The sequence below is a fragment of the Drosophila guanche genome, unplaced genomic scaffold, assembly GCF_900245975.1.
Source record: "Drosophila guanche unplaced genomic scaffold, DGUA_6, whole genome shotgun sequence".
In the NCBI taxonomy this organism is placed as follows: domain Eukaryota; kingdom Metazoa; phylum Arthropoda; class Insecta; order Diptera; family Drosophilidae; genus Drosophila; species Drosophila guanche.
The window spans coordinates 1,219,058-1,233,938 of record NW_022995757.1 but is presented as its reverse complement, the minus strand read 5'-3'; the positions used below and the strand labels follow the sequence as shown (position 1 = coordinate 1,233,938).

At 48.2% G+C, this 14,881-nt stretch overlaps 1 protein-coding gene across 1 annotated transcript; it reads right to left on the bottom strand.

Moving 5' to 3' along the window:
- Positions 1-10: 10 nt before the first annotated feature.
- Positions 11-14,625, bottom strand: LOC117590319 (ataxin-2 homolog). Its single transcript, XM_034282808.1, has 4 exons — positions 14,182-14,625; positions 1,037-3,665; positions 809-945; positions 11-683 (listed from the first exon to the last, which is right to left on the bottom strand). Exons 1-4 carry the CDS (start codon positions 14,182-14,184, stop codon positions 597-599), a joined length of 2,856 nt encoding a protein of 951 aa, XP_034138699.1. The 5' UTR covers positions 14,185-14,625; the 3' UTR covers positions 11-596.
- Positions 14,626-14,881: the final 256 nt, after the last annotated feature.

The following is a 14,881-nucleotide window of genomic DNA, read 5'->3' as shown; positions in this document are numbered from 1 at the left end:
ATTAAAGTGACTTTGCTTATCATTTGTTTATTTATTTGTTTTTGTTTTCGTTTTTTTATTTTCATATATTTCTGTTGCATGTTGGAGAATTGCATTTGAAATGGTTATCTACATCAGCATTGTTGATAGCTTCCATTTACATGTATAGACATCGATATTTAATAATATTTATACAACGAATTAGAGCTACTAGCAAAAGGGAGGAAGGCCCACAGATAACACGCAAGCAAAAGAAAAAAAAAAAAACATTAGCGGAGTAAATCTTTTCTATGGGGAAACATTCATCTCTAGCAATACATCGATGCTGCTCACTCAAGTTCTTTGCACTGCTTGCACTTCCTTGGATCCTTTCTACTCTTTATCTATGCGTTTATAAAGCTACCAAATGCAAAAATACTCTAACATGGATGGGGCATCTCTTATCAAATACTTTGCTCTAAATCTAAGTTTGATGTGGGCGGCGGACTCATCCTTTGTCCATTGCATGAGGGGTGTTTTTGTTGTTGTTGTTGTTGTTATTGGTGTGTGGAAATATATTACAATAGATGTGGCGGCTGATCATCCACGATCGCTTTTGGGGCCTTTGGGCACGATCTCTATCTCGGGGAGGGCGACATCGTTGGCCTTGCTGTGGGCCTCTGCAGGGCGGCCGCCGTTGGCGCTGCTGTCACAATCGTGATGACCTACAGTGTGCATGTGCGTGTGGTGTGTTGAAGTGTGGTGAATTGTGGAGTGGTGGTGTGTGGGTGGTGGAGACAAAACAGAGAGCTCGAGATTACATGTCTTGGCGATGTGAATTTCGATTTACTTTGGAGTTGCCGTCGATTATCTCCACAGGATCTGCGGGCACATACGCGGACAGACCCATCAGCCCAAAGATATCCGGCGTGTAGTTGTGCAGCTGTGAGGAGCTGATGGTGGGCGTGGCTGCCTTTGGTTCGCCAGCTAAAAAATCAAATAAGAAGCAAAGAAATTGGTCAAGAGTTGCATTAGAACTCCATCAAAAGATGAGAACACAGAGGGTCATGGATCCTACCTTTTCCCGGCGTTGGGCGCACTCTGGGGAATCTGGGCCCGGCAGGCGCTGGCGTCTGGTGGTACACAGGACGTGGCGCCGATGCCGAGGCGGACACCTCAGACGCATAGTAGGCCTGATGCCGGGGCTGTGGCGTCACCACATAGACCTTCTCGTTTGTCTGCGGCAGAATGGCCACCTTGGCCTGCTTCCACAGCTCTGTGGGCGCCTGTGTGCTCCTCACATACAGCGGTGTGAACACCTCCTCGCTGGGCAGCATCGTCGGCCTTGTCGTCGTCGTTCTGCCGGTGGTGGTGGTGATGCTGCTGCTGCTGCTGCTGCTGGTGCTCGGCAGGGGTGTGGTCATGGCTTGGGGTCGTGGTCGTGGTCGTGGTCGCTGCTGCGCCTCGTAGTAGTCCAGATGCAGGCGATTGTCCTCCAGGGGCTGGAAGCGCTTCAAGCCCCGCTCCCCCAGCAGCTGCAGCTGCTCCAGATTGTTGATGGAGGTGGACAGGTCTCCGGCATTGGTGGGCGAGGCAGCGGCGCCACCCAGCTCGAAGCCTCCGCCGCGTGTCGTCTTCGATTGGCGCGTCAGCTGCTGCGCTCCAGCTGGAGCCGTAGCCGGGGCCGGGGCCGGGGTTGTGGTGGTGGTGGTGGTCGTCAGATACTCCGTGGGAATGTGCTTCGACCTGCCCCGAATGGTGGGGGTGCTGGGGCGATGCGACAACGAGTTGTACTCCTGCTCCGTCCAGCCATCGATGTTGTGCTGCAGCCGGGAAATGTCCACCCCCAGGGGCCGGCGCTTCGTCTCGCGCTCCCGCTTCAGCAGCTCCCGGAGATTGGAGGCCAGAATCTTGGTCAGGTACTTCGTGGTTCGATGCGTGTTGGGCGGTGGCGGTGCCGTCACCGTTGCCGCAGCCAGCTTCGATTCCTGCTGCTCGTGCGGCTCCTCCACATCATTGTCGTCGTGCTGCTCCGGGTTGTGGTTCAGGTTGTGGTTCTGGCTGTGCACCCATGGCCGGTCGAAGGGCCGTGGCCGCTGCTTGGTGGTGTAGGGAATGATCACCTGCTGGGGGCTGGGCGGCGACATTCCCGCATACTGTCCGCTGGCATCGATGGCCCCGTATGTCGAGGTCGGCGTGGGTGTGGGCGGGGACGCTGTGGGCGTGTACACCTGACTTAGCCGGAAGTTTAGATCCGCGGGATCACGCGTAAAAGGTCGCGCCCCCAGGGCATGGTTGATGGGCGAGTCGAGCAGCCGCTTGGGCGTCTCCCTGCCACGACTGCCGGCCTGATGGTAGACGCCGCGATGATGCACTGCCGCCAGATGATTGTTCAACTCCAGCACAGGGGCTGGCGGTGATGCGGTTGGTGCTGCTGTCGTCGGCTGCTGCTCTGTGGTGCTGTCCACCACTGTGCTGGTCTCCTCCGTCTGGTACTGCTCAGCGTAGTAGAGCTGCTGCTCCTGCTCCTGTTCCTGCTGCAGCTGCTGCTGGGAGGACGCCGCCGGATAGTTGTCTGCCGGCGGCAGCTGCTGCGTTGTCGTCTCCGCAAAGTGGCCCAGTTCTGTGAGTAGCTGCGAGGCGGGCAGATGCTGGTGCACCGAGCCACTGCTCAGATCCTCCAGTTGGTAGCGCACCGTGCTGATATCCTGCAGCTGATACTGCTGCTGCAGCTGCTCTCGATCCTGCTGCTGCTGATCTGTGGGTGAGGAGGGTGCACTGCCGCCCAGATCGATCGCATGCGAAGGCACAAAGGTGGCCGGATACTCCACGGAGGTCACAAAGTCCGTCAGCTGGTGGCTCTGGACAATCTCAAAGTTGCTGCTGGAACTGCTTGAGCCACTGGGAGTGATGGGGCTGTACGGATGGGGACGGGGACGGGGACGGGGACTGGGCGCTGGCCTGAATGCTGGCACCGGTGGCAATGTGCTGGCACGCACCTCCGACGGGGCGGCCACATTCTCGAGCGGCCGGAAGGGCTGTGCATTGTAAAGCGGCGGCAGGGCCACATGGCTGAGCGCGGGCAGCGGCACGGTGATGGGCAGGAAGACACTCTGCCCCGCCGGCGTCACCTGTGGACCCCGGAACTGCACGGCTCTCTGGCGATGCTGTGATGCCTGGGCCAGCGGTTGCTGTTGCTGTTGCACCTGCCAAGATTGCTGCTGCTGCTGCTGCTGCTGAATCTGATGCTGTGGATGGGTTGGCTTCTGCTGCTGCCCCACCATTGGCACCCAGGGATACTTGTTGCACAGACTGCAGGGCTTGCCCGCAGCATCGAAGCTCTGCACGGGCTTGGGGTAGGCGTAGTTGTTGTTGCTGCTGGCGCTCAGCTGCTGGTCCCGCGCTGTTTGTCCGCCCAGGCCGAACCAGCGGGCCACGCGCGTCATGAAGCCCGGCGTCTCGGGACCAGGAGCCACGCCTGGGGCCACCTCCGAGTACCCTGCCGCATGGCTGAGACGCTGCGCTGTGGGCAGTGGAGGCGGCACCAAATGATCCGCCGGCTGTGCGGGCAGGACTGACCTTGACAGAGCCTTAGCCTGGGCCTGGGCCTGGGCCTGGGCCAGGACATGGGCCGACGTGGAGAGCATCAGCAACAGCAACAGTGCGAGGCTGGCTAAGCCGAGGGACGCCAAGCGGCGGTTCAGTGCCTGCAATCGAGAGGAGAGAGAAGGGGAAGGAGAAAATCCAATTAGATGTCAAATTTCACTTTCCAAGTCATAAATTCAATGCCAGAGACGCCGACGCGCCTAATTTATAGAGAGCAGGCGGCGGAGGCCGCACCATTCGATCCGGTTACGCATCCAAACATAAAAGAAAGAAGCAGTTGATCCGGTTCATTCCTCACTTGATTCGTGGTTTCACGGTCAACCTACGTATGTATGAGAAAATCGCAAAAACAGCTGCAAAATCGGGGATGGGTTTGATTTTCTTTGATTTTCCAAACAATTTTCGGATATGGGATCGCTGGGATCGTCTTGTATATGCTATAGGAGAAGTACCTTGAAGAAATTTACTAAAAAAATCTATGAGAATGGATTTTCAGACTTTCAGACAGCGGCAGAAGTTCTAACAGGCTACGAGCGCTGTTAACACCTCAAGCCAACAGTCTGTTACCGCTGTCCGACTAGTGCGCTAACAGTTATCTGTTAAATCAAAAGCGTAACAGTTCTCTGTTAGCGCTCACACGATCTACACGGCTGTCGAACGGCCTAAGCTTGTGAGCTTCAATCTAAATACGCAGCAGCCCCAAATTTGGAATAAGAATAAGAGACAAGCATTTGTCGATACATTAAAGCCAATGGGAATGACAGCACCAACACTAACTCCATGTGTGTGTCCTTCGTGGGTAGAGTCGTTCGGGATTCCCAATGATTGTCTCCAGGCAAAGAAATCTCTGTGAGCACACACAACAAAAAAACCCACTCACATGAGATGGCAGAGCTGCGATAATGACATTCAAATTGAAGAACTGATTACAGCACTGGGCCTTTGGCTTTCTGCGTCTGTGTTTGTGTCTGTGTCTGTGTCTGTGTGTCTGTGGACAAACAAGAGCTGACTAACCAGTGAAATATTAGCAGAGATAAAGTGCCCCAATAAGCTGAGCCACAGAATGGAACAGCTTTATTGGCGCCATAAACGAAAAGTGAAGTATTCCATGGAAATACAGAATTCTGCGTAAGAAAATTCCACAAAGTAAGCAAATAAAAATAATAATCTTGGAGGCCCAGCAAAGAACTTAGACCACTCGAGGCGGGACGCATGAATCTTGAGGCTTCTTTAGATTAAAAATAAAAAATAAATTAAATTTGATTGTGGTGGCAATGAATTTCCCATTCCCAGAAGAATTCCAATTGAATCTTCGATTGAATGACAATTTCCGATTCACATGCCGTCCGCCAAAGACTGAGACTTTCTCCATGGTGCCCGGGCGGGGTCAGCTGCTGCTGGCCAAATTGCTAATTAACCAAGGTAAATGGCCATCAGCTACTGACCGCAACGTGGTCCTCATCATCACTCTTTCCATATGCCATTTGCCATGTGCCACTTGCTGGCGTCTCTCTTTCCCTCTTTTGCTTCCCACAAAGAGCCCACCGAAACGAGAAATATCTTCATCTCCGGCAGTGACTTCCTCTCTGGCCATTGGATGGGGTTCATGTCCAATCCTCAGGTGCATCTTTGAGCGACAATTTGCCATTATTTATGGCTGCCCCCATGGCCATGATATAAGTATTGGCAGCTGCATACCCCTGTCAGTAGTAGGCGTCCACTTCAGGCCAAAGTTCAGCAGATTTCAGACAAAGACTGGAGCTTCATGGGAACTGAATCAAAGTTCCTTTTCAGGTGTATTTCCAAAGAATAATTGAGAGACTACAGAAAAAGGAGGAGTCTCTAATGATTGCAAATATCAGAAAAGTTGCATAGAATTTAGATGAAAGAAAATTAATCCCTCCTACACATCTCCGTAGTGCACTCCTGACCCACAGAGATGGAGAGATGCAACCTCCCCCCCCATGGGACTACAGATTTCCCAGTCACCCAGTCACCCAGCGACTGCTGCCTGGCGCCTAATTATGTGAAAATGAGCTCTCATTAATGTGAGTTATCAATAAGCAGCCGAAAAATATAATACGAAGAGAGTTAAGAGCCCCCAACAATGGGCGTTCACTTTCCCATAATTATTATTTTTATTTTTTTCCAACTTCTTTCTTTTTTTATTATTATTATATTTTGGGATACTGCCTTATTTGAAGCTCGAGCAGAGAAGCAGAAGCAGCTCAACGTAATTCAATTAAGCCTCAACGACGATATCAAAACAAAGGCCAATTCCCAATCCGCGGGGGCCCAAAGCTCCCACTTCACTGGCAGGCAGCCCGGGGGGCAGACTGGGAGGCCAGGCACTTCAGTCAGTCCACATGGCAGCAGAAGCAGCAGAAGCAGCAGCCAAGGCCTGGCGATGTCGTTGGGTTGGTAATAAATCGAGGTCGTCGCAATTTGAAAAGAAAGTGAAATTCTGCAAACAGTTGGCAAACAAGCGAGCAGCTGACGGACGAGGAGAGGAGCCTGGCTCTTAGTCACAGTCACAGTCGGAGTCTGGCTGTGGGTCTGGGTCTGGATCTGGTCTGGTCTGGCTTGCTCTGGGAATAAACTTGTTTTCATCTTCTCGGTTCGTGTCGATAATAAAAGCAGCTTCAGCAGAGCAGCGGAGCAGCATCAGTAGCAGCAAAAGAGCATCCAGTGGCTCCATTCAACATGCAACCTTGGCTTTGCACTTGAGAATCGCAAACGACTTGGGAGCCAGCACTCCGCCATAAGGTTTGACAAATGAGCACCAGCCAAATGGGGGAGGGATCCGCACCGGGCTGAAGGGGCAGAGGTGGCAGAAGTAGCAAAAGTGGCAAAAGTAGCAGAAGTGGAGAAGTGCACGCGATCCGACAATGTGCTTGGGAATCTTTTTGGGGCCGCAAATAACCAAACCACAATTGTTGTCGACGACCCCATCATCCATGGGTCGTCATCACATATGAGAGACGATGAGAGACCGACGAAGAGCATCTTCTGCCGCCTTCTGCCTCGGTCCCACTGTGGCGCTGTGGCAAAAGTGAAATTGTCGATAAAAACCGGGAGGAAGCCCAGTAGTGGAGGGTGGAGGGTGGAGGGAGAGAGGGATTGGCGGCCGTGGTGGATGTGTGGAAAAGTGGCAGCAGCGAAAAACTGTCACAGCACGGCACTAGGTTTTCCAAACAACAAAAGCCAAAAGAAATTAATTATGAAAATATACTTTGTACTCATATCGCCAGTGCCTGTGCCTGTGCCTGCGTCTGCCACTGCCACTGCCACTGCGCCTCCGGAGATGTATGGAAATGGTTTGTGGAAAAATAACCGAGAGGAAAAACAACAACAACAACAACAACACAAAGTAATGGCAGCAACAGCAGCAGTCAGCAACGAAAAATACACTTTTATGTGGCTGGAAGTCATCAACGGACAGCCGACGTCAGCGCATGAGCGGAGAGGTCTGCAGATGGGGATGACAGGCTATGCCCCGAGAAATGCCCCCCAATGCACCCATTTGATTGCATTTCTGAGCCACCCAAACATGCAAATTGATATTCATATTTGGGGCCTAATTTGGAAAATCATTGAATAAAATCATTCCCCACCAAATGTGGATTTGATTCATCAAAGCAGAGCCAGCACAGAGTTCCACTTTTTGTTTGGTTTGCATAGTTTCCGCATTGACAAAAGGCCTTCATTGCCACCCTCCTCCATTTATCTAGAGCATTACGTTGCGCCTTTCGCTTCCTTTCGTTTCACTAATACAGATCTTAAGAGAATCTGAAGAGCTTTTCCATGTCATGCGGAAAAACGATTATGGAAAACGTCTGTTGGCGGAAACGTCTGTTGGGGAACTGAGATCTGGTGTCTTCTGGTGAGACAAGCGACAGGTGCGGATGCACCTTCTTGGTGACAACTTTTCCAAATGAGATGGCAGAAAGTGCTGCATGCAAAAGCGATCGATGTGGGACACAAGTCCGCAAGAAATACTCCGCTCGATGGAAGATGACAATCAATAATCTACTTCATCAATACTCATCGTACACACGAGTACATACACATGTGTATGTGTGTTGTTTGGGGCCCAATCTGAACACTTTCGGATTGACTTTTATCGATGGCATGGACTTATCTCGTATGCCTCGTATCACTGCCATCCGCTATCCGCACAGCCATCGTCAGGGACAGGCACAGGGACAGGTACAGATACAAGTACAGCTACAGCTACAGGTGTCCATGGGGTAACTTCAGATAGAGATAGGAGGCGAATGGCCAAACCAAGTCGCAGTTATATGTATTAAATTCTCTGATTAGTTTTTGTTGACATTGGGCAGGAAATTGATAGAGAAGCGGCAGCACAGATTTAACTGTAATTTGAGTTGTTTTATGCCTTGGAAATAAGTACAGAAATGGTAAATAGATATTAAGCAGGCGAAATTAAAAGAGATTATAAGCTTAAGCTGCTCTGCAGTCTGTAACCTATTTGAAGGCTGTTAAAGGAGAGCATTAACAGGCTGTTAATGAAGAGCAGCAACATGGTTTTAAAGGGGAGCGTTAACAGGCTGTTAAAGGGAGCATTAACAGGCTGTAGAAGAAGAGCAGTAACAGGCTGTTGAGGAAGAGCATTAACATGGTGTTAAAGGGGAGCATTAACAGGCTGTGGAAGAAGAGCAGTAACAGGCTGTTAGAGCTGCTGCCCAGAATACAGCTAAATGTCTGCTTTATCACACCTCTCTACAGACAGATCAATTATCCCGACGCAAAGTGTGATGACTCCGTAACTACTGACATCAAAATCGTAGCCGAATCGAAAATTAATCTCACCTCGACCTGTTAAGTAGCTGACAAAAGAGAAAGAAGAGCCATTGGCCTTGGCATCCACTCGAATGTGGATAATTCATGAAGCTGCTTAATTTGATTAGTGCTGCCCCTGCCATGGCCCATGCTCATGCAACTGTCTCTGCGGGGATGAGCCTCTTTTCTGGCCCCAACAAAAAAAATAAAACAAAATTGCAGACACATTTGCGAAATGTCTGTCATGGCTCGGTGCGATGATGATGATTATGGTTATGATTATGACGTACTCAACGCAATGCGGAATCAAGCAATTGTGACGACAGCACGCGAGTAATTAACAAGTTTTTGCCAGCCATCCATCGCATCCATCCAGCAATTGTCGCATTTGTCGCGTAAGCCTCGCACATAGCCCCTCCCCGATCCAGATCCAGTCACATTCGCTCTGTTCATTATAAACAAATTAATGCATTTTGCCGTGCGCCCAACGAACCAATCACTGATCGATGCAACAACCCATCTCTGTTTGCATAATCAAACGACTCCCAATTCCAATCCCGGAAGGTTCCAGCCACTCGTTCAGCGATCATTTAGCCTCTTGCGGTGTGCCACTCGTCTGCGTGCATATCAATTACCGACTGATCTCTGGGATGCCAATACTGATCCGAGGCGACACAAGGTCCCACGGTTATAATGTGGAGAAAACAAGGAAGGAGCTCCCACACCTTTCTGTATGCCTCTGATGTCAGACGACTGGAAATTCTGCATAAAAGTATCCAAAAGTTGCCCACTAGATCTAATGGCACAATTGTGTGGCCCCAATAGATGATAAACTCTTTGCAAATGATCGTGCCAAAGCCACATCATACTCGTAAATCCAGCGACAAGCCGAGGGGGGAAAGAGTCAAGAGATAATAATTGGCCCAAATGTCTGTCTGCAATGAGAGCTCGACAGTGATATAGGTAGCCAGACGCTCGAGGGCCGTGCCCCCCTTTTGACCATAACAAGCTCCCACCAGACACACACACACACACACAGTGTGTCCAGATAAAAAAAAAAAAAATAGAGACCCGGCATTATAATACGAGTAATAACAGCAGCAATAACGATTCCCACCGATTGCCAGCATAATCGGCGCATTGTGGCACAGGCCCTGGCTCTGGCTCTGGCTCTGGCTTTGGCTTTGACTCTGGCTCCTCCAATTGGTCTGGTGTGACCCTGCGGAACAATAAGAAGAAAAGCGAGCAGGGAGCCCACCAAATGGAATGGAAAGAAAAAAGAAATGAAATGAAAAATAAAAGAGAAAAAATCCGCCCGTTGAGGGAGCACATCGGATCGCGTCGCGTCGCGTCGCGTCGCTGGAGATGCTCAGGAAAAAAGTGAAAATTTGTCCGCGTCCAAAAATTATGCGCTTTTCACACGCGCACCGGCAGGAGGGGCATTTCCACTCCCCACTCCCCTTTCCGCACATGCCCCATTCCCTCTCTCGACACTTGCGTGTAATTGTCGTGTGACAACGCGGGGCCTGGGGCTCCGTTGGGGAAACCTTTCAACCGGCGCCCCCCCCCCGTAGAACCGGTCTTCGGATTGTGGATCGCGCGGATCGTCCGCTGGCTCGGTCGCCCCGTCGACCGGCTCGTGTTTGCTTTAGTTTTCGCACAAGCCAAAAAGCCAGCAAAGTGCACTGGTATGGGCCGGTATCTGGCGACCGACCTGCCTTATGGGTTAGCGGGTATAATGGGGCAGAGGGTACAGTGGGACAGACTCGAAGCAGAATGCGAGTACAGGGGGATTTCAGTGGATTTCAGTGGAAAAGAAATGTATGAAAAGCCTAGAGCATTCTCTCGTATAAAATGTATTTCAAAACCTAATCAAAGAAAGAATTTAAGCAATGGTAGAACAGGAAAGCATTCAGACACCAGATCTAAGAACCAGTTGATCTAGAAGTAATCAACGATCAATTAAACTAAGTTCTGAGCTACATCCACTGCCAATGCCACTACTCTAAGCTTTAACAATGCTTTTCATTTGTACAGGGATATATTTTGATTCTTCCACTGTGCCACTGTGCGCTGACGATGAACTTGGCTGTTGAAATATGTTCAAAATTGGTAAGAAAAATACGAAAAAAGAGGCCCCAGCTCGAATGAAAACAAAAGTAAAAGTGGTTGTTGTAGCCTGGTCTTATTGTTACAACTCGGTATCGGGTGCACACATACACACATATAAATATATCTATATATAGTCGTACATGTGCTCTGGCATATACTTGTATTAATGTTTTTTTTTTTTTTTTTTTTGCTGAAGCGAGTTCAGCTTTTGTTTGTATGGATTTTCTTTTGTTTTTCAGCTGCGTGCCGTTTGGGTTTTCTGTGGCTTTTATTTTCTTCNTTTTGGGAGGGTTTTTGTGTTTTATTTTTTTGGCGGGGGTCAGCAATATAAAGTCGAGCACCTCCGTCTGGTCTGGCCTAAACAGCGGTGCCCGCCCCGCACCTGTTGGTCCATGCGGTAATTAAGATTGTTCGCTGGCCTAAGTGACGCCAATTAAGTTACGTTGGTCAGTCGCACTCTGGTCGGTTGTTGGTGGTTTAGTACTGGGCTTTGTTTGACTTTTAGCCGCGTTATTTATTTAGTATTTTAGAGGCATTTTCTCACTCTGCCGCGCCTGGGCCTGCCGCTTCCTCGTTATGCAAGTTCTGGCCAAAGGCGTTTTGGATGTCTAGCTGATCTGTCTGTGGGAAAACCGACGAAAAACTCTTCTCCGAGAGACATCTCTCTGTTGTCTCTAGCCCCAATTATTAATGTCGGACGCTTCAAAGTTTTGGAGGCTGTGACTGGAATTGAAACTGGAACTGAGACTGTCACTGCCACTGCCACTGGCACTGGGACGACTCTTTGTGGATTGTGTTAAAATTGAAGTGAAATTGCAAACTGATTATTATTTAAAACAATTTTTTGTTTTCCACCGTTTCTATGTGAGTGTGTTTTCAGCCTCATAAAGCAGGTCATTACGAGCCACAGAGCCAGATATATAATATTTTAATTATGATTAAGTGTGCGGCAGTAAAGCGATTGTAGAGACAGATACACAGAGCCATGGCATAGGGTAGGTAGTACATGAATGGTCTTGCTTTTGGCCATTAATTTTCAGATATTTACACCGGCCATTGCCTTAATTGGAGCCCACTGTAACACTCTCTGCGTCTGCGTCTGCGTCTGCGTAATACCCTAATCACAGACTACTCGAGAGTACGAGAGCATAAATATATTTCACAAATCAAATCTCATAACTGCTACCGTTCAAATGCTCCCATTATTGCATTGCATATATGGTTCAACTCAACTCTCAGATGGCGACAAACTATTTACAGGAAATGTATGTAAATTTTTGCTGATCAAAAATTAAAATTTGCATAACAAAGTTTCAATTTCGTTTGTCTCTGCTCGAGCGGAAGCGCTGCTTGTACTTTCCCCGAGATCTAAACGGAAGCAAATGAGTTGCCAAAAATAAAATAGGGCATCGAAGAGGGACTAGCGAAGTCCCACTGATACGAGGAGAAAGCAGAATAACAGCTACAAAATATTAATCAAAATCCTTTAACATTGCAGAATTGGAAACCATATGGGGTGGAGGGAAATAATGGTATAAAGAGATGGGATTGGGTAACACATAGTTTGGGGAAAGATTTCAATAGAAATGAGAAATATTAAATGAGAGTTTTCAGTACTTATTAAATTGCTGCTATGGATTTTCTAACAGTAAGTACCTGCTGCGGTTATCTATAATCAAAGTTCATTCTAATCCACTGTCAAATTCGAGCTATTAAGTGAGACTAAACTGTGCTTTAGTTTAACAGTTTCAAAAGTGCGGACAATGTGGAGATTTTTAGCATTTTAGCAATTATATGAATTATCGCATTAACGAGGAGTTGCATTCTCTCTCTCTGTTTCACTCTCACTCGCATTCACTCTCTATCTGTTTCTGTTTCTTTCTTCTTGAAGCGTTGACAGGCTATGGAAGAGCGTCAGTGAAATTAAAGTTCCATCATTAAAGGCGATTATATAATTGTGTGCGTGCTGTGTGTGTGTGTGTGTGTGTGTGTGTGTGCATCTGCCGGGAGGCGCATTAACCAGTCAATGACACCTTAACCCCACAAACAGGCCCCACATCAACATGTGCTCCAGTGGTCACCAGATAGATCCATGCTTGGCTGCTTATTGGTTTTTACGAGTATGATGATGCATGCCCCCGAATACTCGTAAAAAGTAGCAACGATGTGCGTACTCCTTCCTATATCCCCAAAGTAAAGAAATAACCAAAAGCTACCAAAAAAGAGCTGACGAGTGCCGGCCCTCATAAAATGCAATCCAACAATTACACAATTGGAATTGCCATTGTACATGCCAGACGTACAATATATTATATCGTATATATTGTTTGTCTTTGGGTTTTTTGGTCATTTGTGTTGGGTGGGTGGGTGGTTGGCTGGTTGGTTGGTTTTGCCTAAAGACAATACCTCCTACCAAATATCTGCACAGCATTTTTGGGGTCTGGTCTTGTGTTACAATTACGTGGCGTATATTCGTTATGCATCTCGCGTGGTCATAAAATTCATATATTCCCCATTCATTGAGCTTTCTGTTGTTGTGGATTTCAATTACAATACACAGCACAATTATCCATACCATTGAAATGCACTCAACGCACCTGTTACGCCTGCCAGCGACCAGAGACCAAATGTTTCATATATTTTGGGGCATAATATTCAAACTCGTACTCGCACTTTCTGGCTCTTATGTAAGCGTAAGCCACTTTGGCATCGATCTTCCACTCGTGATTGGCATGCCAATTGCCAGAGTCCAGTGTCAGATCGCTCAGACATCTGCGATTGATAAGCGTCCTAATGGGCGTCTCGCACCTCCGGCCGGCTCCCAGTCTCACAAAGGCCATGGGAAAGGGCACCCAAACGAATGATTCAGTAAATCAACATTTTACTGTGATCAAAGCGAAACAGATTCAAGCAGATTGAACAGATATTGACGAATAAGACAATTTGCTACGATTACCGATCCATTTTCAGGTCTCAGCATCAGGCACAGCCGCAGGGGGTATTCCCCACAACAAACAATAATTGGCAGATCTGTTTCTTTTCACATTTCTAAAGCTATCTCTGCAGAGTCCAACAGTACCTGAAACTTGATTCTCTAAGGATTTAATGGAGAGCTAATAATATTAGTGTTCGATTTTCTCTGTTCCATCCGTTTCGAGATATAAATAAGTCGTAAATGGTTAGAGATCAATGGCATGTCAGTGTCTAGTGTACAGTGATCGCTGACATCTATGTTTGTAGATTTAAATATATTTCTTCTTGATTTGTATACATAAATCCCTGCTTATCGTGTCTTCTCATTGATGTTTCAGTAAGCAGAGCCTGATCTGTTCTAACGAACATTTTGTTTCTTCTATTATAAATGATTTTGCCATGAAATAAACTCCTAGGCATCTCAATTTTAAGGGGTTTCCCTTTCCAGTTTTGGCCCCTTCGAAAGGGATCATAGACTTAATGGATACTCGTACTCGCACTTAAAAACAATATTAGGCCTCGAAATGAATCGTAAAATTCTACAAAGTCAGCCGCTGCCGCAGAGAGCCAGAGGACAGAGCTCTGTTTCGGTTTCAGTTTCGGTTTCTTTCTCTTTTTCTGGCCGTGGTTCTGTTGCTGTTTGTGTTACTGAACCCTGACCTAGGTCTGTCTTTGGCACCACTCGTAAAACCCTCGACGTCTTCGTGTGAACAAATTCTTGGAACTCACCATTTCTTCTTCACTGACTGCTGCACTAGAAATGCATACAGTTTTCCCAAGAAAAACTGCCGCGCCTCCTCTGAAGGCTGCTGCTACTCTGCCGAAGGTTGAAGAATGCCGAACCCTTCAAGAGGGATGCAGTAGATCCTCTCTTTGTGTTTGCTTTTGCTACCTGATATTCTTGAGAATATTTTGAGCGATTCTCTGGCACTTCTTAATCGAACACTTGACAGTCGGCTGGCGCACTCGAACAAAAATACAAACAAAAATATTTTCAATATTTGGCACACAATTTTCGATGTGTGTTCTTTCTTGACACTTTTGTTTTGGGAACTCGCTGCTCCCACGGATCGTTGATAGATATATATTCTGACTGATATATCTCTCTAGTGGATCGCGATCCGTATCTCGATTGTTAACCGCACCGCAAACGAAAACTGACTGACTGCACATGCGCGCAGGCGCCCACGAACTGAGCGCTGCGCGTGGAAAATATGCGGCAGGTAACGGCGAGACGAGGCGAGGCGAGGCAAGGCGAGGCGAGTAGAGAGTCCACAGAGTCGCAGTGTCTGGCAGAGTCACACACACAGACAGAGAGAGAGAGAGAGAAAGAGAGAGCCGCGGGTTCGTGACGCTGCCCCACCGTAGTACCAGCTGTACGTGAGCGCTCGCGGGCGGCGTTCGCTCAAAGGCAACATGCAAAATGTTG